The sequence below is a fragment of the Colossoma macropomum genome, unplaced genomic scaffold (genome assembly GCF_904425465.1).
Source record: "Colossoma macropomum unplaced genomic scaffold, Colossoma_macropomum, whole genome shotgun sequence".
Lineage (NCBI taxonomy): Eukaryota > Metazoa > Chordata > Actinopteri > Characiformes > Serrasalmidae > Colossoma > Colossoma macropomum.
This window is the reverse complement of record NW_023494786.1, coordinates 13,864,826-13,890,086: the sequence shown is the minus strand read 5'-3', so window position 1 is coordinate 13,890,086 and position 25,261 is coordinate 13,864,826. Positions and strand designations below refer to the sequence as shown.

The 25,261-nt window shown below is 38.0% G+C and overlaps 2 protein-coding genes across 4 annotated transcripts; one reads left to right on the top strand and one right to left on the bottom strand.

Annotated features, from left to right (window-relative positions):
• The first annotated feature begins 1,564 nt into the window (after window positions 1–1,564).
• ercc2 (excision repair cross-complementation group 2) lies at window positions 1,565–9,347 on the top strand. The gene is made up of 23 exons (XM_036561344.1): window positions 1,565–1,750; window positions 1,900–1,999; window positions 2,606–2,683; window positions 2,797–2,859; window positions 2,937–3,050; window positions 3,208–3,324; window positions 3,524–3,640; window positions 3,789–3,912; window positions 4,017–4,113; window positions 4,451–4,584; window positions 4,702–4,870; window positions 5,893–6,011; window positions 6,123–6,192; window positions 6,348–6,417; window positions 6,870–6,971; window positions 7,062–7,125; window positions 7,243–7,364; window positions 7,474–7,566; window positions 7,988–8,060; window positions 8,375–8,445; window positions 8,562–8,705; window positions 8,803–8,946; window positions 9,121–9,347. The coding sequence occupies exons 1-23, from the start codon at window positions 1,746–1,748 to the stop codon at window positions 9,211–9,213; spliced, it is 2,283 nt and encodes a 760-aa protein (XP_036417237.1). The 5' UTR covers window positions 1,565–1,745; the 3' UTR covers window positions 9,214–9,347.
• A 1,094-nt stretch (window positions 9,348–10,441) lies between these two features.
• On the bottom strand, window positions 10,442–24,977 carry klc3 (kinesin light chain 3). Of its 3 annotated transcripts, none has more exons than XM_036561329.1 (13): window positions 24,702–24,977; window positions 18,116–18,345; window positions 17,085–17,315; window positions 16,574–16,649; window positions 15,318–15,543; window positions 15,124–15,211; window positions 14,921–15,022; window positions 13,391–13,564; window positions 13,143–13,242; window positions 11,940–11,989; window positions 11,730–11,860; window positions 11,469–11,535; window positions 10,442–10,575 (listed from the first exon to the last, which is right to left on the bottom strand). In XM_036561329.1, the coding sequence occupies exons 2-13, from the start codon at window positions 18,323–18,325 to the stop codon at window positions 10,489–10,491; spliced, it is 1,542 nt and encodes a 513-aa protein (XP_036417222.1). In that variant the 5' UTR covers window positions 18,326–18,345; window positions 24,702–24,977; the 3' UTR covers window positions 10,442–10,488. The 3 variants fall into 3 exon arrangements, 2 of the variants coding, with proteins under 2 accessions (XP_036417222.1, XP_036417213.1); XM_036561320.1 differs by having other exon boundaries at window positions 24,749–24,977; XR_005006471.1 differs by lacking the exons at window positions 10,442–10,575; window positions 11,469–11,535 and having other exon boundaries at window positions 11,787–11,860; window positions 11,940–12,022; window positions 24,749–24,977.
• Window positions 24,978–25,261: the final 284 nt, after the last annotated feature.

Here is a 25,261-nt window from a genome sequence, read left to right as displayed (position 1 = left end):
TAACTGTCTGGTTTGGCACTCAATCTGCTCAGTCCAAGGGCAAGCTGCAGCGCATTATCCACTCATCTGAAAAGATCATCAGGTGTAACCTGTTGTCCGTCTAAGACCTGTGTAAACGGATAAAGGAGCAAGTGGGGAAGATCACTGCAGATCCTTCTCACCCTAGTCATCACCTATTTCAGAGAACACCCTCCAGTAACTGGTTCAGGACACTGTGTGTATTGTATTTATTTGTATTATTTGTTTACTGTTTGTATTCTGTATTTTAAAGACAGTATACAACTTCCTCATACATGCAAGAGTACCTGACTAATATAGTGATTTTGATTCTAGTGTGTTATGTGGAGTCAACTAATCAAAACTGACCATTTTTTGTTTATATTCCTGGTCATTTTAAAGGGCAATTCCTACATAATTAAATCATTAGGACATAAACAAAGTCACCCGGTGGTTTGACGTGAAATGCTCCGTTCTAGAGAAATGAGTCATAATTGTTCACAGTGGTGGTGAAAGGAACCAGATGTTTGAAATATTTAATGTCTCTAAAACCCCCACACATAAAGTTATTACATGAAATGGCTAAGAATATCCTGCCTGATACCTATGACATAGTCTTACAGCATTTATGAGGTAAGGTTTTGGCCTGAAATGTATCTTTTAAAAGACATTCATGGTGGAGTGGGACATGTAGAGTAATATTAGGCAACATAGTCCCCAAAAGAAAACATATTTTTCCAGATTTACTACCATTTTAGCAATTTCAACATTAAATAATATAAAAACTCAGAGGACGGGTAGGTTCACTGGTGGTTTTAGTAAATGAAATGGCTATATTTGCATGAGTTTGCAAGTTCCTCTATAATGTACCATTTCACGCCAAAACAGTCTGAATGACTTTGTTTACATCTCGAGCACTGATATGCAGATATTCTGAAAGATCTGTGGAATTCCCCTTTAAGCATGATTAATGGTGAAGGATGATTCATCATGCTTAACAATTAAACATTTAAAAGACATTTTTTCAGCAATCTTCCTTTAAAATGAGATGACTTACTTCTAAAAGGTGTGAGCTCTGAGTTTTTGATTACGTCACCATGCACCAGCGGGCAGGGAAAATAATATTAACCAATAATACTGTGTTTCACCTCCCAATCCCATAAATAGCTCAGCAAGGAAGGAAAGTCTGTACAAAAGCCTGTACAAATATAACAGCCAAGAAGACTGTTTCCCTCTCATTAAAGAGAAAATATATATTATGCCTTTAAAATAATAATAAAATCATGCCCATGCATTTTTCTTTTATTTAAATAGCATAAAAGACAAAATGTAAAACAGTCATTTTACGGAATACACTCATAAGAGGACTGATGTGAGAGAAAACCAAAAAGTTGGTGTTGAACTACCGACTTTTATTTTATATTCTCCGATCCACAGCTCGGGCTGGCTCAGTCGGTAGGAGGGTTTTACTGCGGTAGAATTTTTGATGGACAAATAGATCGTCCAATCAGAGCACTGCTCAAGAAACGTCTACAGCGGCTCAGCCAATCCTAGTCGCGAAGTGGAGTACACGCTTTTTAGACGCGACGGTGTGTCTTTAGACAGCGTTATGTTAGTTTACATGTATCTGAGTTATTTAAAAGTTATCCTCTTGACAGTGTTTTAATATTGTGTCGAGCCGCTGCCGAGTTGTAGCTTACACGTTAAAGGAGGTGGCACAGCGCCACAGCGTCCCGCCACCAGCAAAGATGAAGTGAGTGACTCCAACGTTAGCATTGTTGTCTGTGCTGCAGAGAGAAGCCCCTCAGTGCCTGCAGCTAACGTTATCACATTAAACCGAGAATCATGTATGTCTGCTGTGCATTAACTGTCGTCGCATTTTGATATTGCTTTGTCCACCAGGCTGAACATCGAAGGGTTGTTAGTCTATTTCCCATATGACTACATTTATCCAGAGCAGTACTCCTACATGCTCGAGCTCAAGAGGACTCTGGACGCAAAGGTGAGTCTAATGCATCATGTTGTCGTTACAAGTGGGTGATTTACAGCTATTTGCATGTACTCAGTTACATGTACTCAGAACAGTTTTAGGGGTTTGCACTACCCTGAGTATGTTCATTTCATAGTTTTTTTGCTTACACTCGAGTATGTTTGTGAAGAAAGTGTTCTACTTTTACCTCAATCACATTTTAATCATTAAACTTTAGTTGCTAATTCCTTTATGCTGGTGACAGCATCTATGCTGCTTTGTTATTAATCACACGTCTAACTTTTGAGGTTTATTATTTTATTTTAGACCGAAAAATAAAATAATAGTGCTAAACTTAATTTTCTGTGCTGATAGATGTTGGATGTTCTAATACGTTCCACTGCCGTTTCACAAAGAGCTCTGTAGTTTCTTTTTCTACTTTTTAAACTACTTTTGTGCACCTACTCATGTTATTTTTGACCTGCTACTTTTAATTTTTTTCTTTACTTGTTTTTTAGTTAACTGATTTTACATTCATTATTTCACAGAAATAACAATTCTTGAGAATAGGTTCAGGTTACTGAACCCACCTCTTCCATACGTAATACACAATTTACCTGTTACACTCTCTGTCCTCAGGGTCATGGAGTTCTGGAGATGCCCTCAGGGACCGGAAAGACCATCTCGCTTCTGTCCCTGATCGTTGCTTATCAGAAGGTGAGGAGCTGTGGTGTTGTTGTAGTAGTAGTAGTGGCAGCAATAGTAGTAGTAGTTTGTCTGGAAATGTGCAAAGTGGCAAAAATCTTTCTTTGGGTTTCCACTCTGTGCAGGCCTACCCTCTTGAGGTGACCAAGTTGATCTACTGTTCTCGTACTGTGCCTGAGATCGAGAAGGTAAGTTGCAGACGGACTATGCGGTCTGCCTGTTTCTTCAAGGCTGTTTGGTGGCTTTGTATTTTTCTGTTTTACAGGTGATAGAGGAACTGAGGAAATTAATGGAATTTTACACCAAGGAAACAGGGGAGAAAAACAACTTCCTTGCACTAGCACTGTCTTCAAGAAAGAATCTGTGCATTCACCCTGAAGTGAGTGTCATTTAAAAGTGTTGTTACATTTAAAACAGCCGACAGTCTTTAAGACTTACGGCTGTTTTAAGCCAAATCCTAAAGTGGATTTTCATTGAAGAGTTTCTCATTAACATTGTTATTTAGTCCAGACTGATCCTGAATGCCTTGTTTACAGGTGAGCTCTCTGCGGTTTGGTAAAGAGGTGGATGGAAAATGTCACAGTCTGACAGCATCATACATTCGAGCCCAGCGTCACACTAACCCAAGCCAGTCAGTCTGCCGCTTCTATGAGGTAAATGGCAGTAGCAAACAGAGGATGTAGTGTTTTGAAATTAAGGGTGCTGTTGCTTTTGTTTAGCATTTGAGTATTTTAAAATCAGTTTGATATGCTGTTTATTTACTGATGTTGACTTTTATCATCTGATTTTACTCGCAAATAGAATTTCAATCTATTTAGAAGATTTTGTTCCTTATTATTTCTCTCTGTGCAGGAGTTTGATGCAGTGGGAAGGCAGGTGCCCATTCCTTCTGGCATTTACAACCTAGATGACCTTAAAGACTTTGGGCGTAAGAAAGGCTGGTGCCCGTACTACTTAGCGCGCTACGCCGTATGTATTTCATAAAAAAAGATTTTTACCAAAGAGTATTGTGTTATTTAAATTATTTGTAGGCCTAGTTGTCTGTTTGAATGCACTGAAGAATGTCAGCAGACACAAAACCTATTGATTCTCGCTCTCCTTCAACTTTTTTCCTCAGATTCTTCATGCCAATATAGTGGTTTACAGTTATCATTACCTCCTGGACCCAAAAATCGCAGACCTGGTTTCAAAAGAGCTTGCAAAGAAATCTGTTGTTGTATTTGACGAAGCTCACAACATTGGTAAGATTCATCTGAATAACAGCTCTGTCTCACCTGATCGGTTCAAAAGTGGCATTGATAATAACGTGTGGTTTTTATTTTCATTTTTTTCTTTTTATGCCCAGACAATGTGTGCATTGACTCAATGAGTGTTAACATCACCAGGAGGACACTGGACCGTTGCCAGACCAATGTGGAAACCCTTCAGAATACCATTCAGAGGTGAGGAGTGCTTTTTCATGTCGTTCTAGTAAATTATTTTGCAGGACAAAATCTAGGACAATTCCATGACGTACATGATGCCAGTTGCTCACAGAGGGTCATCAAAAAATACAGCCCCTAATGACCCCCTATTTTCCTGTTTTCCATGATAAAAAAAACTAGTCTAGAGCAGTTTTATTTAAAGTTACAAGGTAAAACGTGTATGTATTTTAATTCCTTTGCCATAGTGAGGAATATTGTTATATAATTGTGTTATTTGGTACTTCATAAATAATTTATGTACACTCTTAAAGTCATTTTTAAATGTATAAACTGCGGCTTCATTCTTCTGTTAAAGGATAAAGGAAACTGATGCTGCTAAACTCCGAGAGGAGTACAGAAGACTAGTGGAGGGACTGAAAGAAGCCAATGTTGCCCGAGAAACTGACATCTACTTGTCCAATCCAGTGCTGCCAGATGAAATTCTCCAAGGTCTGTTGCATCTTTATAAAATCCGTTATTAACTGAAGTGTTTAAGAAGCAACATTTCTACCATAGTACATAAACATAAAAATGATGTTCCTTTTATACCGGGTCCCTTCACTGTAGAGGCTGTTCCTGGCAGCATCCGCACTGCAGAGCACTTTGTAGGATTCATGAAGCGCTTCCTGGAGTACCTGAAGGCTCGGCTGCGTATCCACCACGTTGTGCAGGAGAGCTCTCCTCAGTTTCTTAAAGACATCTATGAGAAGGTGTGCATTGACCGCAAGCCCCTCAGGTGAGTCAAGTCTCTGTGCTGTGTGTCCTGTGTGGCGAGTCTGTGTTGTTTTATACATTCTAGACATCCTCTGATGTTGATTGACTGCTGCTTTGACTTCTTTTAATGAAATGGACAGCATAAAAATATATACTGCATTTTAAAAATATGGGACATGTAGCTTTTCAAAACGATTTTTAATAAATGAGTATGTTCCATTTGTTAGTTTGTGAAAACAGAAAATCTTGCCATTTTTCTTTGTGAAACTGCAAAACTTGAACAACTCGCGAAGGTTATAAAGCCCCAACCTCTCGTTTCGTCCTGTTGTGATGTCAGCACTCATCGGCACTTGAACTTTCGGGGGGAGATATTTCAAGCTGGGCATTTAACAGTAGTTTGGAAGAGAAAACCTACTCTTTACACTAAAGAAGACACTTTGATGATCAAGGAGCTGAGTGTCTCAAGTATTAATAAATAACAGTCACAAGCAGTGATGCAGGTGAATGCAGGTGTCTTCTTCTTACTTAACTGAAAAGTAGCAAAGAATCAAAAAGACAGTATCCCCAAAGTTTTGTTGGGCACTGTGTACATTATGGAAATTTTGATTTTGAGTAACAATGTTGACACATTATTTGTAGGGCAGTAACAATATGTACAATATTTTACAATATTTCAACATATTGAAATATATCGCAGTTTATTATAACGATAATGTATAGTTTTTTCCATGATTAGCATGAAAAATTACATGTTAGCCTTTGTACTTGTATGTTGTACTTGTATGTTGTTTAAAGCTCTAATCAGTTGAAAATGTAACATTAACACATTAATGTAAGGCTCATTTTCAGCCATTTCTCGATTTTGCTGTATCGAGAAATGTATTGAATTAAGACAACACTGTATTGTTTTGAATCAAATAGTGAATTAATAAAGTGCTAGATCACACAAATATTTTTGATGGGTTGTTTCTGTGTTGTAATTTAAGCGTGCTCCATCGTATATGAGCTGTATATGAGCTGAGCTCTGCTTATTGTTCCCCATAGATTCTGTGCTGAGAGGCTTCGCTCATTGCTGAGAACTCTGGAGATTGCAGACATCGCTGACTTTTCTGCCGTTACTCTGATCTCCAACTTTGCTACTCTCGTCAGCACCTACAGCAAAGGTAAAGAAGCGGTGATCTCTTCTGATTCCACCACAAACACCAAGTGTATTTATTGGCAGTCTTCAGCTTGTTTGCATGTAAAATACATACATAAAAAATTCTCTTTTTCAGGCTTCACTATTATTATTGAGCCTTTTGAAGACAAAACACCAACAATAGCGAATCCAGTCCTTCACTTCAGGTTGGTAAAAATGACTTGTAATTCTGAAGTTCTTCTGAAAAATGAATGAAAGACAGTGGATGCAAGACTTGATGTGCATCAGTGCTCAGTGAAGGGTAATGCCAGTTAAAAATAGTTTTCTCTGGTTCTGACTGGCTTATCTGTTTGTTCTGCAGCTGTATGGACCCCTCCATCGCCATAAAACCGGTGTTTGAGAGGTTTCAGTCGGTCATCATCACCTCAGGGGTAAACAGCCTTCTCCATAACAACCTCTTCTCTCAGCACCCTCCTTCATGCATTTGATTATTAGATTACGTATGGCTTGTTTTCTAATCTGAGATTATAATCCACTCTCTGAGTGTCTCACGCCATCTGTGGTGGACAGTCTCTCTAATAAACGAGTTAAACACAGTTTAACCCATCTGCATATAATTAATTTGCCATAATCCTATATTTTCCTTGTCCAGATTTATGTTCTCGTAAATAAATCATGTTGGAGAATCCAAAATATTTTGTTGCCTGAATGTTAGTCACAACTATACTAGAAATAATTGACTACTTATATGACTTGTAGTTATCAACTATTATCAAATCATACTGTACAAGCCTGTTAATTATCAGGAAACTCAGATCTGATATCTGTAAATTAATGTCCTAGACTTGTGTTTGATATGGTGCTGCATTGTTTCTCTTCATAGACTCTCTCCCCACTGGACATCTATCCCCGAATCCTGGACTTTCGCCCTGTCACAATGGCCTCCTTCACCATGACACTGGCACGAACCTGCCTTTGCCCCTTGGTAAGTGTTCTGTAGAACATTCATCACATTTCGCTTCAAACTTCAGTGAAGTACTAAGTCCTATAGCTGAACATTACACATTTTTTTTAGATTGTTGGGCGAGGGAATGACCAAGTGGCAATGAGCTCAAAATTTGAGACCAGGGAAGATTTTGGTAAGCTGTATTGTGGTTTATTATACGATTTAAGCTGTATTGATACCACTGTTATAGAATATTTGTGTTTTTAAGGAGTCTGATAATTTAAAGAGATGTATGCACTGCAATCCACAGCTGTGATCCGAAACTACGGGAACCTGCTTCTGGAAATGTCTGCCATTGTACCTGATGGGATTGTCGCATTTTTCACAAGCTATGTTTACATGGAAAACATTGTAGCTTCATGGTATGAGCAGGTATGGAAGTAAAAAATGATTTTATTTTATTGGAGTGTTGATTAGAAAATGTGCGTTTTGAGAAACTGTAATAAGTCTCCGTTTTATTCTCTGGCTATGGGGTCTGTAGGGAATTCTAGAAAATATCCAGAGGAACAAGCTCATCTTCATCGAGACTCAAGATGCAGCAGAGACCAGCATGGCTCTGGAGAAGTACCAGGAGGTGAGAAGGCCTTCTTGAATTCCGTCTTTAAATCCTGTTGCCATTTAGTAATTAAGATCAAATGACCCTTATTAGCCCCACAACGGGGAAATTTCACCTCTGTATTTGACCCATCCGTGCTGTGAAACACCACATACACACTAGTAAATGCACACACACTAGGGGGCAGTGAGCACACTTGCCTGGAACAGTGGGCAGCAGTTGGGGGTTAGGTGCCTTGCTCAAGGGCACTTCAGTCATACTATCGGCTCAGGGGATCGAACCAGCAACCTTCTGGTCACAGGGCTGGTTCCCTAACCTCCAGCCCATGACTGAAGTAATGTTAGAGGAGATACAACAGTATTTATTAGTAAAGCTATGGTACTTCAAAGACTGTGTTGCAATAAATTAAAGACCTTTTACTGTTGACCTGTTGTTCCAGGCCTGCGAAAATGGCAGAGGGGCCATCTTGTTGTCTGTGGCCAGAGGCAAAGTGTCTGAGGGGATTGACTTTGGTAAGCGTACTGAAAAACATATACTGTTTGCGTTTCTGTTTGATGACTTGCAGAGATGGCAGCAATCCATAATCAGTTGTTTTAATTAAAAATAGGTCAATTTAAAGTAACTTTTAAAGAAACAAATATCACATTAGTATATCTTTGAGCTTTATACTCAAGATTTCATTATCTGTGGAAGTATTGGGAAAAAAAGTGGTATTGTGCCATCTAATAATGAGTTTAACTGACAGAGAATTTTAAAGATTTGATGTACAGTTCTTTATACATAAGAAGACGAAGCTAATCAAATTTTGCATCTGATTGACTCACAGTTCATCACTTTGGCCGAGCTGTGATTATGTTTGGAGTGCCTTACGTGTATACCCAGAGCCGAATCCTCAAGGTCTGCCCAGTCATTCTCTGTTGTCGTAATTTCTACTATATTTGTATAACTTTTTTTGTACTATAAACTGGATATACCATCAATTAATACACTCACTCTTTTCCTGTCTGCATCAGGCTCGACTGGAGTATCTCCGAGACCAGTTTCAGATCCGTGAGAACGACTTTCTGACCTTTGATGCCATGCGACATGCGGCCCAGTGTGTAGGCAGAGCCATCCGAGGCAAAACTGACTACGGCCTTATGATCTTTGCAGACAAGGTAAACTGGTTAGCTCTGGATTACTCTGATCTGGTCTGGTTGATGTAGGTTAGGTGCATTGTATCAGATATTTAATCACCCTGGTTCTTCCTCTTAGCGTTACGCCCGAGCAGACAAGCGAGGAAAGCTGCCCCGTTGGATCCAGGAGCACATCACAGATGGCAGCCTGAACCTGACCATCGATGAGACAGTGCAGCTGTCCAAGCACTTCCTGAGGCAGATGGCCCAACCGTTCAGACGGGTAAGGACGCTTAGTGCAGCTATAAGGCCAGCACAAGCCATTACTTAAATATATCAGGGTTAAAAAAAAAAAGTTTGTCAACATTTGGTGGGATGGAGTCATTTGAATGCTATTTTTTTGTGGTCCTTCAAACTTCACTGCCATTTTCTTACAGTGTCTTTGTCTGCTTTGCAGGAGGATCAGTTGGGTCTATCCTTGCTGACCCTGGAACAGCTACAGTCAGAAGAAATGCTGCAGAAAATCTCTCAAATTGCTCAGCAGGTCTAATGCTTCTTGTGGAGATGTAACATGCTCATCATCTGAACTTACATGTCTGTACATATCTTTTTTTTTAAATAGTTTGATACTGTATGTTCATCTTCCAACACAAAGGCAGGAATAAATACTGATTATTTCTATAAAACAAGTGTTGATTGTAATGCATAAACCCCTTTTGTCAGCTATTAGTAAGACACATTAGCCTATGTGTCATATAAAAACCTGAATATTTCATGCTAAAATGACCAACAGGAGGTTTCAAATGTAAATTTTCATTTTTTAGGTAACAAAACTGATCTTAAGAACATTTCTTTCCTTCTGTTATGTTACTGCACTGAGTTGTTTGGATAGTAGCATGCAGCCATTTCATCCTCTTGCATAAAGGGGAAAAATACAAGGGACATGTTCCTCTGAAGAGGGTGTAAAACCATACTATTTGTTGGGTTTGATGAGGTGAACTCTGAGGCCTTTTAACTTTTAATCCACTCTGTAGACTATTGTGAAAGACAGACAGAGCAGTTTTATTTGGTTCTTCAGCATTACTGCACTGAGGCTATACATTAAACAATTTCATTAATAGATTCAACTGTAGATTGTAAAACCATCTTGTTGTTTAGGTACTCTGTTTGTACCTTCTGACAGAAAGCTAACAAAGTAGCCTTGCATTATACATTACATTTAGGTAGTATTTCTAGATCTTTCTGGCATTTCACACACAACATAGAAAATCACATCCTGACTTTCAGGATAAGGAGGAATAAAACAAAATTAAATAAACTACACTATATCACCAAACTAAATTAAAATCTGCGTACGAAATTGAAAAATCAAGTCCCTTCTTTCACAGGCACAAGTAGAGAGCTACATTTCAGTTTTAAAGTAACATAGATAACAAACATTTGTCATTGGTGCCCTCTATATAGAAATATAGTAACTAGTGCAACAGTGTACTCTCCGTTCTAATGCTAACCTGTAACATTTTAAGTGCAAAGGAAATTTCAGATCCTAGTGGGCTAAGTTAAGATTTTATAGTGCAACAGCCCTTAAGATCAGAAAGAGAAAACTGGTTCCTGAAGTGTGGTCCCAGTATGCTCCATTAGCTCTAAAAAGGGAGATCTTTGTGAAAAGTTCCCTTAGATTTCTGCAGTGCAAGCTGGTCCACAAACCAAACCCACCAAAAAAGTAAAAAAAAAAAGAAGTGTGTCGCTTCATTGCTTTTAAAGGGTCCATATGAAGACTGGACCAGGAGCATTTATGCAGTGCAGGGAAAACTGGTAGGCAAGGTTAACCCTCTCCACTTAAAGAGCTGCGTCGGGCCAGACTCTGTGTGCTGGAACTGAGAGTGCGACTATCTGTCAGCCTGTTAAGATTCTGGAAGGAAAAAACACATTTAGGAAAATTTCAAATCACTGTGCCTGTTTTTTTAGGCTGTCAACAAAACAAACTAAACTGACATATGGACAACAGGAGACTTGTTACATACATTTTATCACTAAATAATAAACCAAAGAAAGCAAACAACAAAGATTAGAGCACTATTAATGAGGATGTTTAGGCCTGTCACTAATATGAAATTTTAGCTGACGATTAATGGACATCAGTGCAATTAACATTGTATTTTTTTATTCATTGCATATTATTAACTATTAAAGTACAGGCCCAAAGTGGCTAAAGAGTGCAGTTTTCAAATTGCTGGAGTTGCCATTTTAATTGTGCCCTTATTATCAACAACACGGTCATAAATTAATCATGGAAAGTGAACGTAACATGAAACTTGTGAGTTACCTCTTCATGTATTTTAGCTGACAATTAATTGCCATACAAATAATAGTATTTAACAATTTGTCTTTTTTTGTTAATTTTATGTAACTGTTAAAGTAAAACCTAAAATGGCTAATTAGCTATCTTGCCTTCTAGACTGTTGATACTTAGTAGCCCCAAACTGATGTCAGACACAGCTCAAGCTCAAATAAACAAACACTCATTGCTACCCTCTAAAGGTATTAGTCAGTCAGAAAGTCTGTTCTTGTAAGACCCTTGACGTGTCTCAGTAAACTCAACCCAAGTGATGAAAACATACTCAAGTCATATTCTGCTTGTTGCAGCAAAAGCACATGGCTGTGAGAGCTAACTGTGGAAAATAAAAGCTGTGAGGTCAAATAACTGATCAGGTGATCATGTAATATTTGTGATGGGCGTAAGGACATGTCCTTTTTATAGTGAAAGAAAGTGAAAGCCCTAATAGCAGAAAGCTCAGTTCTTACCTTTGCAGTCTCTTGACTCTCCCTCACTCCCACATTCAACACATTGAGGGAATTGGCCCTTTTCATTCTGTTGCAAAGAAAACATCATGAGCTGGCAAAATAGACTGCTTAGTTCAGACTTAGGGTACCTCCTCCAGAGACAACAGGGCTACTTTCCTCATAACCCCTCCCTCAGTGTCCCACCTCTAAAACTTGCACATAATGAATATACGCCATGACCCAGTAAAACCTACAGATCAGTTTAACGGTAGATACAATTACCCAGGAGCGCGAGGGGCCGTTTCTGGTGTTCCGACCCCTTTCAGCTTCCTAACCAGCTTCTCGCTGCTCCGCCTTATGGACTCCCGAAGCTTTGTGAAAGATCCACTGCGCTTGAGACTACCGAGACTGTCCTACAGCCACAGAGAGAAGACATGGTTTAATTCCTGCGCTCTAGAAGAGCTGCAGAAATTACTTTCAGTGTTTACATACTTGTCTAGAGCTCCCCTCGTCAGTGTGTACCCAAACTGGCCGTCCATCTCCTGAAAGTCAGAGAGAGAGGGAGTGCAGGACAGCTAGGACGATAAATAGAGCTGATGTGATACAAACAAAATTTCTGAATTGATTTTGGTCACTGCACACACCATGCAGTTTGTAATTGACAGACTGCCTCATGTCTCCTACATACAGGGGTGCAGATTTGGTCTGACAAATTGTAAAACCAACATCAGGACGTGATGGTCAATATACAGCAATGTAAACGTAAAACTAAATCAACCTATAGTTAGAGGTAACATGAGGTTGTCATGATGACTAACGCTTTTTTATGTCTATAACACAAAAATTTTATTAACTGGAATAATAATGTCATGTATTTTCAGACACATTCAGTGTAGAGACTGAATTTTATTTCCTATTGCAATGGCAGTTTGTTCTTTCTGTTGTGTCACTGAAAATCTTAGATTTGAATGTTGCTATAAATATTTTTGCGCAATGCCTCAAAAGTGATAGGTGTGATGATAATTAAGCAGACATAAGAAGGACCATTGCTAACTGTTATGGCCTAAATCAACAAATAAAGACAGTATAGAAAATGAAAAGTGCATTTGTAACATACAGGTGGGGCAGGTTAGTACTTCTTTCTCTTTGCTGTAACTGATTATAACTAGATGAAATGACATTCTGTTTTTGTATTTAACTAGAGTTTTAGTTGGTTTAGGAATAATTACAAATAAAAACTGCCAACTCTTTTGCAAGTCAGCCATTCTGAACAAAGCAATATGACATACGTATTTGTGTAAGGTAACTGAAGGGTCTGCTTCAGATGGCAGATATTTGTTCAGAAGCTAATGCTCCAATGCAAACGCTGATCCAACTTAAAGGTAGTGAAGTTAGGACATCCCACTTGGTTAAACTCTGATTTACACTGTCAGGGACTTTTTTAACCAAAACTGAGCATGCGCATGGTACCTGTATCCACTCATCACCAGTCTGTTTTAGCGAGCAATGACAATGTGATGTCACTGGTGCGGCAGATTTTATGGAACAAGTCAAAGTACTTTTTTCAATAACTGGACAAAATGATCTTGGGCAATTTCAAAGAACTCCTCTGATTTAGCGCCAGTGCCTATGTGTGTAATCTGAAGAATAATAGTTTTGCTGTGTTGAGATCTTAAAGAGCTGATGGGAGTTTACCTTCCACTGATCCAAACTCCTTCTCATGAGCACGAGTCAAGATCTCTTTATACAGAGCTTCAGCTTGTCTGTACTTCCCCTGCTTGAGGTAGCAAGAGGCCTGTTAATCAAACACACACAGCATATTCTGTGAACACCTACCTCACAGACACACCCCAACCTCCAAGCCTTTGTAGTTCAAAATTATGCATGTGACAAACAGCCCCAAATAAAATACCATAACCAGAAAACAAAAGGTCATCTCTCACCAGGTTATTTTTGGTTTTGGCCACATTGGCGTCATCTGGACCCAGCCGACTCTGGTAAATGTGCAGCGCTCTCTCATAGTACTCCTCCACCTCTTGATATTTGCCCTGGTTCTGGCACAGCAGAGCCAGGTTATTGAGCTGCTTGGCCACATCAGGGTGGTCAGTCCCCAGCACCTGCAGAAAAAAGGGCAGGGATTATCTTTTGGTTGCATTGAGTAAAACTGGATTTGATTGTTTTATACAAATGAGAACAATGAGTACACAACGTGAAGGAATATAGACAAAGCAATACACAACGGCTTTTTACATTTAAAAACAGAACACACTTTATTGAATGTTATTATAATCAATTCTAACTGTCTAAAATCATTTTTATTAGGGCTGTCAAACGATTAAAATAATCACAATTAACTGTATCCTTTTGTGTCGGTCAACAGGAATTACTTGCATTTGTCTTACTTGCCCAAATTTTACCCTTTATTATAGCTGCATGAGTGGACAAAATGAGCTTCCTCAGACTGTATTTATTACTTTCATTAATTCAGTTACTTTATTTTCATTGTGAGAACACTGTTCACATAAACCTGAAAGTGAAGATCATGTGATTTCCACAGAATGAACATAGTTTCCAATTTTTATGACCAGCATACAGAAAGACTGTATCCAACCAATGATTGTATATATCATATATACAGTTATCTGCAAAAGTTTGGGCACCCCTGGTCAAATTGTGTTTTGTGAATATAAGTTAACACATCCTCTACAGAGAACACACTTCTGCACACTTTAATGCACAATTACTGTTCATTTGCTGAATTTAACCTAATAGGAAAAATAAATATAAAATGTGGCCTGTACAAATGTTGTGATGTAATGTTTTTTGCAATATGTTCAAGTCAAATAAACAGAAATTCTGCATTAAAATGTGCAATGAAATTTAAGTTTATTCTCTATTGAGGATGTGTTAAATTACATTTTCACTTATGTTTTAACTTAGAAAATCAATTTGACCGGGGGCTTCAAGCTTTTGCATACATCTGTGTCATATATACAGCCAATCGTTCCAGCTCCTCCGTGATTGTAGGCTCTTGCTCTCATACTGATTCGTACGTCTTGTTTTCTGTTTTGACGGGAACTGGAGCTTTCCACTTTGCTGTTGCTTTTGTTAATTAGCCAACTGTTGATTTATCCTTGGCTCCCATGTACTGTTGAGCACAGTCTACTAAATTACTGATATTGCCACATCACCTTTGTGTTTTGCTTGTAAATGACACTTCAGACTATATTCATCGGAGATAAACAAATTCATGGCATATCAGTAGCTGGACATAACTTTGATTTTGTTAAGAGAGACGTCAATGGAAGTTGCCATTTAGAAACTGTTTGAGTGACAGGAATACAGTCAATGAGTTAAAGCAATAAACAGCAGGTGCGCAGCTGGGCTTTAGTGTGGAACCCAGATGGTGTGAATAGTCAAACAAAGACAATGCATTAACAGCTTTATAAATTAATAATTTATGACTACCGTACCTTTTCCCTGATCTCCAGTGCTCTCTTGCAAAGGGGCTCTGCCTCTTTGTACTTCCCTCTTTTGCCATAGAGTACAGCCAGGTTATTGAGAGTAGCTGCCACCTGTACAAATGTACATTAAGACAAATACAACTCTGATGCTGCCAATCATATTTTCTAAAAACACTCACTAAAAACAGTGTGATGAACAGAAAAAAACATACTGCAGGGTGGTCCATGCCAAGTGTCTTCTCACGTATTGCCAGTGCATCATTCAGGAGGCTGGCAGCTTCTTTGTATTTGTTCTGGTCCCTGTGTAGAGTAAAAATAACAAAAATCCAATATTAAATGGAGTGACAGATGAGATAAGAGCAAAGTCTAGGTACTAAAGACACTCGTTTTACAGTCTTTTAACTACCTGTATACTAGTGCCAAGATGTTGAGCATGGTGGCTACGTCTGGGTGGGTATGTCCAGAAGATTTCTCCAGGTCCTCCAGAGCTTGCTTGCAGAGAGGCACAGCCACCTCATAGCGGCCCTGAGAGGCGTACTGGATCACCAGGTTGTGGAGCGTTCTTAGCCTGGCAGGGATCTCATAGCCTCCCTGCTGGGCTGCAGCGACACCACTGCTGTGGGGCTGAGACACTGTGAAGACAAAATGGTCAATGCTACTGAGAAAATGTAATGAAGCAGCTTCAAAACATTTGGGGGGGCAAAAGTAATCTAAGGGTAAAAAAATAAGTGTATAACTGAGTCTAAGAAAACACAAATAAGGATAACAGACTCAGGCCTTTTTCAAACTAATATGGATACATTCAAAATCAACAGTTTCCCATTTTTATAATGTTTTCAGAAAGTTGTCCACACTGTAGGAAGATATGACAGAAAATGGCTATATTGGTATGCAGATATTGTCTGACACACACAATTACACAATTTCTGCCAAACTGTTTCTTGTGCTGCACATCAGCAGAGATGGCTAACAACAAAACCAAGTCAGTTAAGGCATTGAGCACACAGAGGTCTGTCACACAATAGTGAATACAATGTGCCTTGTCTTGCACACAAGAACGCCACGTGCATGTTGTACACTACCCAGCTATGTTCAGCTCTAAAAGAGTAGTCACGACATAGCACTGACAACAACATTTAAATTAACTCATCCTCCATTCTGGAGGGATGCGAGCTGGGATCATGTGACAATCAAGGGCCAATCACAGGATGACAACGTTTTCAAACCTATCCAACCATGGAGAGCATGCGATTATGGTGGTGGAAAGTGCCTTTTCACAGTGAACAAGGCCTCTGACCTACAGTACAGAGTAGGGCAGCGCAATATATAATTTGTTAATAAATTCTACGATATTGGTATTAGCAATGCTGATATCGCAGATAGCCACAATATGCAAATGAGACCTCTAAATAATCACAAAGTTTGTCACTGTTTGAGCATCGTGACTAATAATAGTTCCAGATGAGTGTTTCTGTGGGTGTTCAAAGTACTCCACGTAACATTAAATAATTTTGGCCAAAATCTTTAAACATGTCCCATTACTGAGTCACATATAAATTTTAATATATTCCAAGGTATACTGTAATCGCAATATATAACAGTATAATCACAATACTGTATTATTGTGCAGTACAGAGCATGCAGATTCTGAGAGAAACTTGCTTTGTGTTTGCTCCTCTTCATCAGTAGGAAAGAGATCATCGAGGGACTCCTTGGCTGAGGAGTTGTCTTTGTCCTCCTGTTCAAAATACAGAAAATGACCATCCTGTGTTCTTACACAAGTCTTCAGACAATCAAACGAACGCTATTCCATTCTATTCAATTCCACATAGACCAGAGTACCAGCTGGACACGCACAAACAAAAGTTTGGTTAATGTGCTATACCCATGTTTGTTGAACGATTCTAAAATGTTCTCATTCACTCTGGTTCATTTGTTTTTTAAGCTCTTTTTCCAAACATTCTAAAGACAACTACAAACATTAGAATGTTTCTGTTTGTCCAGTCTGTGTTCTCTGGCCTTAAACCAAAAACTAGAAATAATTAACTTCTAGAACCCAAAAGAATGCCCATTCAAAACCATTTAAACACTATAATGTCTCACTATAACTGCAAACACTGGACTTTTCCCATCATGGTATGTTTGTGTTGGGCATTTCAGTACTAATGCTCACCACTGGTGGCTCGTCCTGGTCGTACTTGCGGATACTGCTCATAAACTGTAGGTGTTTATTTTGCTCCTCCAGTGTAACCACTTCCTGTTCTCTCTCCTGCAGCTTCTGCTGGGCCGCAGACAGCTCATCCCGCAGCCACTGGTTCTCCTGGCAAAGCCGCCGTACCTGAGCACGCAGCTTCTGCTTCTCCGCCTCCAGTGAGCCCAGGTGTGCTGAGAGAGCCATCATCATCTGGGTTTAGGAGGCAACAGAAAATATGGTCTTTTTCCTTAAAGTAATGGTTTGACCACAAATTGAATTTACACGTTTTTTCCCTTTACCACATATGTAGTCAATCAGCCAAAACATTTCTGATTCCAAAATTTGCTTCTTTAATTTTGGACTATCTAGCTAACAAGTAAAGGAAGCTTATATTCACCAATTAGCATCATGTAAACAACATGCCTAAATCATCTCAAATTTGGCTCAAACAATGTTGAGCTGTTATCTCAAATGGATGCTTATATTGTTTCTGACACCACAACAAATTGTTAGCCTGAAATTTGTCTGCATTTTGACCCATTTTATAGAACAGAGTGGGTCATGCTTAAGGATATCTGTTTGAGGGAACTTAACAACTCGGTTTAAAGCAAATGCGTGACAATGTAGGCACACAGTTTGCATGATGCTAATTGGTGGCTATAAGCTTACATTCATGTTTAGACTGTTTAGACATTAAAATGGGACTAAAGTATGGAAAATCCCAGAATGCTAGTGACATCTCAGAGCCACATAAACATGTCTATTTAAACCTACTTAACAAGAAAACATGGTTTGAGGCAAGTGTGTAACAAGTGTATAATTTAGACACGCAGATTTCATGATGCTAATTGGTGAGTATATGCTGTCTTTACTTGTTAGCTACATAAGCCTCAAAGCTCCAAAACTAAAGAAGCAAACTTTAGATACCTAACATGTATTGGCTGATCTACAACATTTGTGGAACAATTATTTTAGTGTTATAGAAATTTTTAATTTCTCATGAAACTCACCTGTGCCTCACCCAGGCCCAGCTCGATCTTCTCCAGAGACTGTAAGACGATACCAGTCTTCTCCTGCTCCAAGCTGCCGCTCTCACTTGCCGGCCGGCTCTGTAGCTGTTCCTGCAGGCTGTCCAGCAGCGTGCGATTCTCTGCCCGCAGAGCCTCCAGCCCTGCGATCACCTGCCGAGTGCTGCATAATATCTCCTCTGCTGACAGCATAGCTCCTACAGCCCTCAGCCCTGCGAAGGAAACAGACATCTACCACTCAGTGCTTCACATCAATTAACCCCTTTAACCATAAGGGCCCACTACTATTCCAAAGTTTGGAATCATGAGTCATATTAATAATTACTTTTATTTTATACAGTAAAAAGCTGCACAGTGTAGACTGAAGCAGGGCTGAATGATTTGGGCAAATATCTGAGTGCAATTCTTTCGAATCAATATTGCTCTTTTTTCAACATTATGACTTTTTCAGACCAACATCATGGATATACTCCAGCATATCCACTTTTTTTGGCTTGGGGTTTGAATGTTGGCAGTTACTGCCAAGTAGATCTGGTTGTATTTAGGCCTGTCACAATTATTGCATAACCGCATGATCAGTATTATTTGGGCTGTTTGCAATTATTCTATCTGACCACAACTATTTTCCACAGTTGTTAGCTTTTACAATCATATCATGACCATTTACATCATAACAAACAGAACATGAATTGGGTGTGTTTTCATCCATTGTGTTGAGGAAAATACATGTAAATAAAAGAAAGCAGAAAACACACTTATTAAGTCCTATGAAAACAACTTCTGACTGGTGCTATATCACCATTAGATTGCAGTGGAGAGTAATGTTTGTTTATTTGAGGTGCTTCTGTCATCAGTTGGGAGCTACTAAAAGTATCAACGGTTGGCTAAAAATTGCTAATCAGCCAATCTGGCCAGGTCAGTCTTGTAATTTAATAGTTACATCCAATAAGCAAAACAGATCAATTGTTAATTACTATTATTTTTATGGAACTTAACTGTCACCTAAATTTCATTATGGTGACAGGCATAGTTGTATTGGGTGTTTGCTTGCTTTTGATTACACAAACACATATACAAGCAGAATTTTTCCGCTTAAAGCTGAGAACATTGTAGATAATGATGGCTATGATTAAAAATGTAGCTCTTGCAATTTGAAAACTGCATTCTTTCAATTTGCAATTTTGATATAAAAAAGATTAATCTTTCAGCTCTAGACTGAAGTATTATCAGCTAGACACCAGAAGGTATTTTAAGATGTTCTATAAAATTTTTATATGTGTTTCGGGAACATAAAAAGTATATAATACACAGTAATTATCTATATATAGTCAACCCTTGGTAAGTTATCTGTTTCAAGACCATCATTCCTCTTGTAAAAACATTCTGGATGTTAATTTTATTATAACGTCATTCTCAACATTTTGCAAAATATTATGGAATCCTTTTGTAAATTTTGTAAATGTATGTTCAACATGTACAACCCCGTTTCCAAAAAGGTTTGGACACTGTGCAAATTGTATTAAAAAAAAAAAACAGAATGCAATATGTTCAAAACAATTTAAACCCGATATACAAAGACAACATATCAAATGCTGAAACTGAGAAACTTTATTGTTTTTTGAAAAATATATGCCCATTTTGAATTTGATGCCAACAACACGGTCCAAAAAAGTTCAGACAGGGGCATGTTTACTACTGTGTTGCATCACGTCTTCTTTTAACAACACTCTGTAAAGAACTGAGGAGACCAATTGCTGTAGTTGTGGAATTTTTCCCTATTCTTGCTTCATATTTGATTTCGACAGTTCCGGGTCTCCTTTGTCATATTTTTCATTTCATAATGTGGCAAATGTTTTCAGTGGTGATAGGTCTGGACTGCAGGCAGGCCAGTTTAGCACCCGGACTCTTTTACTATGAAGCCACGCTGTTGTAATACATGCAGAATGTGGTTTGGCCTTGTCTTGCTGAAATAACAAGGCCTTCCCTGAAAAAGACATTGTATGGTGTCATATGTTGCTCCAAAACCTGTACATATCCTTCAGCATTAATGGTGCCTTCACAGATGTGCAAGTCACCCATTTCCATTTGCAATAATGAACTCCTATACCATCAGGATAAGTCGGACGGTACCTCTCCTCCTGGAGGACACAGTGTCCATGATTTCCAAAAATAATTTAAAATTTTGATTTGCCGGACCACAGGACACTTTCACTTCACCTTAGTCCATTTTAAATGAGCTTGGGCCCAGAGATGGTCCAGATAAAACCTTCCGTGGTGTGTGCTGTTGGCCCTGCCCTGATGGGATGATTGACGGGTTCTGAAAACTGTAAAAAAGGAAAATGCAATCTGGTCGAATGCATTTTTAACTACATTTTGACACAGAATGAGTGCAGTATGGCGCTGTTTCCCTTTCTAGCATGGCATTTTCTTTAAAAATGCAATTTCCAAAACATTATTATAGAGATGCAATTAATGCAATTAAATTATATTTTAATCATCATTTTTACATCATTATCGCATAATAAGGCATGAATATGCAGTTATGGAAATACATTTAACTTTAAATAAAGTTTCTCATAAAGCATATAAATCTCTGTATAAATGAAATGTCAATACTAGTGGACCAAATGGCAAATGTGAATTACAATTTGAATTTTCATCCTGAGCTCAAACTTTCACATATAAATGAAAATTTAAATTCAAACTTTGCCATTTTGCATGTTACATTTTTTATTTTAATTTTGATACTGATATGCTTCCATACTTTCGTTGCCTCCATCCCAAGTTTTTTGAGAAGTGTTGCTGGCATCAAGTTCAAAATGGACATATATTTTTCAAAAAACAATACAATTTCTCACTTTCAACTTTTTCTATGTTGTCTTTGTACTATTTTCAATTAAATATAGGGTTTAAATGATTTGCACATCATTGCATATTGTTTTTATTTACATTTTGCACAGCGTCCCAATTTTTTTAGAAACAGAGTTGTATCTTGTTTAAATTATTGAAAAAAGAAAACCTTTAAATGTTAATGTATTAATTTAATAGTAGTTACTGAACAGTTGATGGAACAAGTCTTAAAAGTAAATAAGGCATAATAAGCCTATAGATTAAGGGGTTAAGCTTTAAGGTGTTATGTGAAGTATGATCTTATGCCACAGGGAGCACTGTGGTAGACTGACTGTTGATACATCATCATAATGGAGACGAGGAAGGAAAGCACAGGTAAAAGCTGACACTGAAAGTACACAGGGAACAGTCCTAATCTCTTAACCACAACATAATGAATGTGCTCCTCGGTCTGCAACAAGACACATAAAGAATGCAAAGCCAGCCCTCATGGAAATACAGAATTCAATAACAAGTATATAAGACTAGGGAACTTAGCTACACTAGAATAACAGTATTTTTTTCTTTTAATAAATTTGTGAATAATAAAAATGAAAAAGTCTTAAATCTTAAAAATGAGTTGGCAGTTGAGTCATCTATGAAAAACATAAGAGCGTGAAATGACACTTATTCAGTGTTGAATAAAAGACAATATGAAAAGAAGAGTTTCTGCTAAGTTCTTTCCTAACCCAACAAAGAGCAGACCAGCAACAGCTGATGTTTTACTAAATGCTGAGTGACAGAAGCCTACTAGACAAAAGGACTAAAGTATGGGTTAATGACCAATAAGGCTTTGTGAAGATGGTGTATACATGTATATATATATACACACACACACACATACAAGCTCAAATAGTGCACAATGCAAATATTCATTGTGCAAATATTATCATTATGATATGCCTATTTAAAACAAATGCCAACAAATGAAACAAATATATAGCAAAAAAAACAGCAAAAAATGAGCATCAAATTATTAAAGGGCCCATGTTACAGAAAAACAAACTTCCCTAACCTTTCTGAAATAAAAGAGTCTGAAGTAACATGTTAACATTGTCAAAGTTTCAAAACATGCCATTCACTACCCAGTCCATATAGTCCATATATGGAAACAATGCAGCATCATGAAAATTCATTGTTTCTGTAAAGAACACATATATACTTTTACATATACATGTGTGCATATATATATATATATACACGTGTGTGTGCGTGTATGAGATGGCTGTCCTGTATAATTTATATATATATATATATATATATATATATATATGTATATATATATATATATATGTATATTCAGCCCACAGCAGTTTAGCTCCTCCCACTCACACTGAGGTTCTAAAGAGTGTTTCAGCTCTGAATGATTTTTGAACGAGGCACAACACAGGACAGCCAATCAGAACAGACCTTATTTACATAAATCAGTCTTAAAGGCACAGTAATAAAAACATCCTTATTAATTCTTAAGTATAAAGTGAACATGATGATCAAAAATGATCAATGTTAAAATGAATTCTGACCATTTGGTACATAACACAAATGTTATAAGGGGACCCCAAGGGAAAAGATAAAACAAAAAAAAAAATTGTAGGATATAGGGCCCCTGTCTAGGTACGAGTAGTGACACCGCTGTAAACAATAACAACATCCATCCATCCATTAGGATGGCATTGCTTCTGAAATTGCTTTCACTATTTATTTTGTCAGCTTGCTAAACAACCATGAAAAAGGAGACTGGAAGAGCCAGAAAAGAATCTAATTCCAAAGCGTCCCAACTGAGCCTTCAATTACAAAGGTCTAACGAGGCCCCATGGTCTCCACTTACACTTCATCTTCAGAAAGGTCTTTACAGAGACGGCCTTTTGTAAATATACTGTTTAAATATCCCCACAGAACAGGGGATAGGTGGTGGGAAAGGGCCACTAAAATGAATAAAGCTTTATAGCATTTGTAGATGGGTAAACACCTCACACTTCAAAAACCATTAAATGGCCTGAATCATGGAAAACTGAAATTTCTCACTTTTTTGGAAATAGCTTCATGTAGAAACAGTAAACACTGTTAATGTTTCAAAACATACTGTTTACTCTCCAGTCTATACAGTATATATCATTGCTGTCCAAAGAAAAGCAAGTACCTCCAAAATACTAAGTTTACAGGAGAGGTTAAAAACGCTCTTAACTTTTAATGTAAGTTAATGTACAGTTAATGTAATAACGCTCTTAACTTTAAATGTAAGTTAATGTTAATGTACAGGTTTTACTCTAAGTGATTTTGGAGCATTTCTACTTGTCCAATCATCATGAAATTTTTACACACCATAAAGGACAACTGGTGTGCTGAAATGATGTAGAAAAATAAAAATCAGCAAAAACGGAGATACATGGTTTTCTTTGGACAGCAACAATATATATAGAAACTATGCTGTAGAAACCTGTACGGTTTTCACCGTTTTCATGATGTCATGAAAACCAGCACATGTTCATATATCAGCCTACGGCAGTTTAGCCCGTCTATTCAAGCTGCAGTTAAAGTTCAGCTTGAACTGCTTTTCACCAAGCATAACAGAGAACAGCCAATCAGAACAGAGCTTATTTACATGTATCAGGCTTAAAGGCACAGCAACTAAACAGTTCAATTCTAAGTGATAAAGATGTTGGTCATGTAAAAATTAAAGAGGACTGTTTTCAGTACATAAAACCACACAAATGTAATAAATGGACCTCAGGGGAAGCTACAGGATTCTAAACACATTTGACAGTGTATTGAACCAGTTTTTCATGGTGTTGTTTAGGTGTTTTGATGCAGTTCCTTAAAGCTCATGTTTAATGTCTCAATAAAACCCTGTATATGTACCTGCCTTTTCCTAAGATAGTGTTTCTGGAACTAACGTTCTGAGAAATATAACCCCTTAAAATCACAGGCTTACTACACCCAAGGCTTACTAGTCAGTAACTACATGGACTACAGTGCAAACTGGCTGCCACTCTTAAGTTACAGAAGCATGGAATAAAATTTTGGACTTTTAAGTTACAGCAGCCATATTAAAAGTAAAACTTCTATATTTTGATTCAAACAGAACAAGACATGGCCTAAACAGACACAATAGAGATAATAATAAATGAGCTATTTAATTAATAATTGTAATTGGTGTGTAATAAACTAATGAATAGTAGACAATTAGTCTTTGTTGCCTAGACTTTAATCCATCATTCTGTCTCCATGCTTACATTTGAACTTTTCAAATACTAAAATATCTAAAATACAAGAGTAAGGCATGTATGAATACATCAGTCATCTTTGCTCTGTCTGCTCTACAAACACAACTGGTAGCCATTAGACCCTCTCCTGACCTATGGGAGGTCAAATGACCATCTCTCAGTGCAGCAGCTTAAAATCTCCCATTTCAATAAAACTACAAAACAAGACAAAAAGCAGAGTAAACTTATCGGCCATAACAATGACTAAATCGAAAGGCACGTTCACCCAACCCTAGTTCAGCCGTGAACAGCACTAGACAGTCACCTAAACCCAGATTAAAGGCACTCTGATAATAACAAACGCTCAGACTAGCTGCTCCCTCCGAGTCTGACACAGTGAGCTGAGACAGAGACGAGCTACAGACAGACTAAAACCCACAGACACACTGCAGAGAGACAAAGTGAAAGACTTTAACCTGTAAACGAAGCTCGTGTTCACAGAGCGAGGTGGATATCGAGTTACCTGCCGAACACACTGAGTTAGTGATGGCGACGAGTCCCGAGAGACAACCGAACAACACGGCGCTCAAACCGAACTACAGCTCTCCGGCGCAGTCCTCACATCTCCACCTCCTCCAGGCGTGTCGGGGATGAAACGGTGTAAGTATGTTGGTGTAAACAGGTGTGGTCATCATTGACCTGCTCCTGCCTCTCTCACTACCACTCACTCAGTCTCTCACTCTCTCACCTGATCTGGTCCTGACCAGCATGCACAGCGCCGTGATGGACGAGTGCAGAAGCTCCGCCCACTCCACACCTTCAACACACATCAACTCCATCTTACAGTGGATTAATATATATATTATAACAATTATTATTTAAAATCTTTAAGATTTTTAAAAATACTTAAAATAAAATACTATTTATTAATTAAAAACTATAATTAGATGCATGACATGACTGACCTTTTATGGCTTTCATTAATATTCTATCAATTATTTACTAAAACCTATAAATGATGTAGTATTCAATAAAG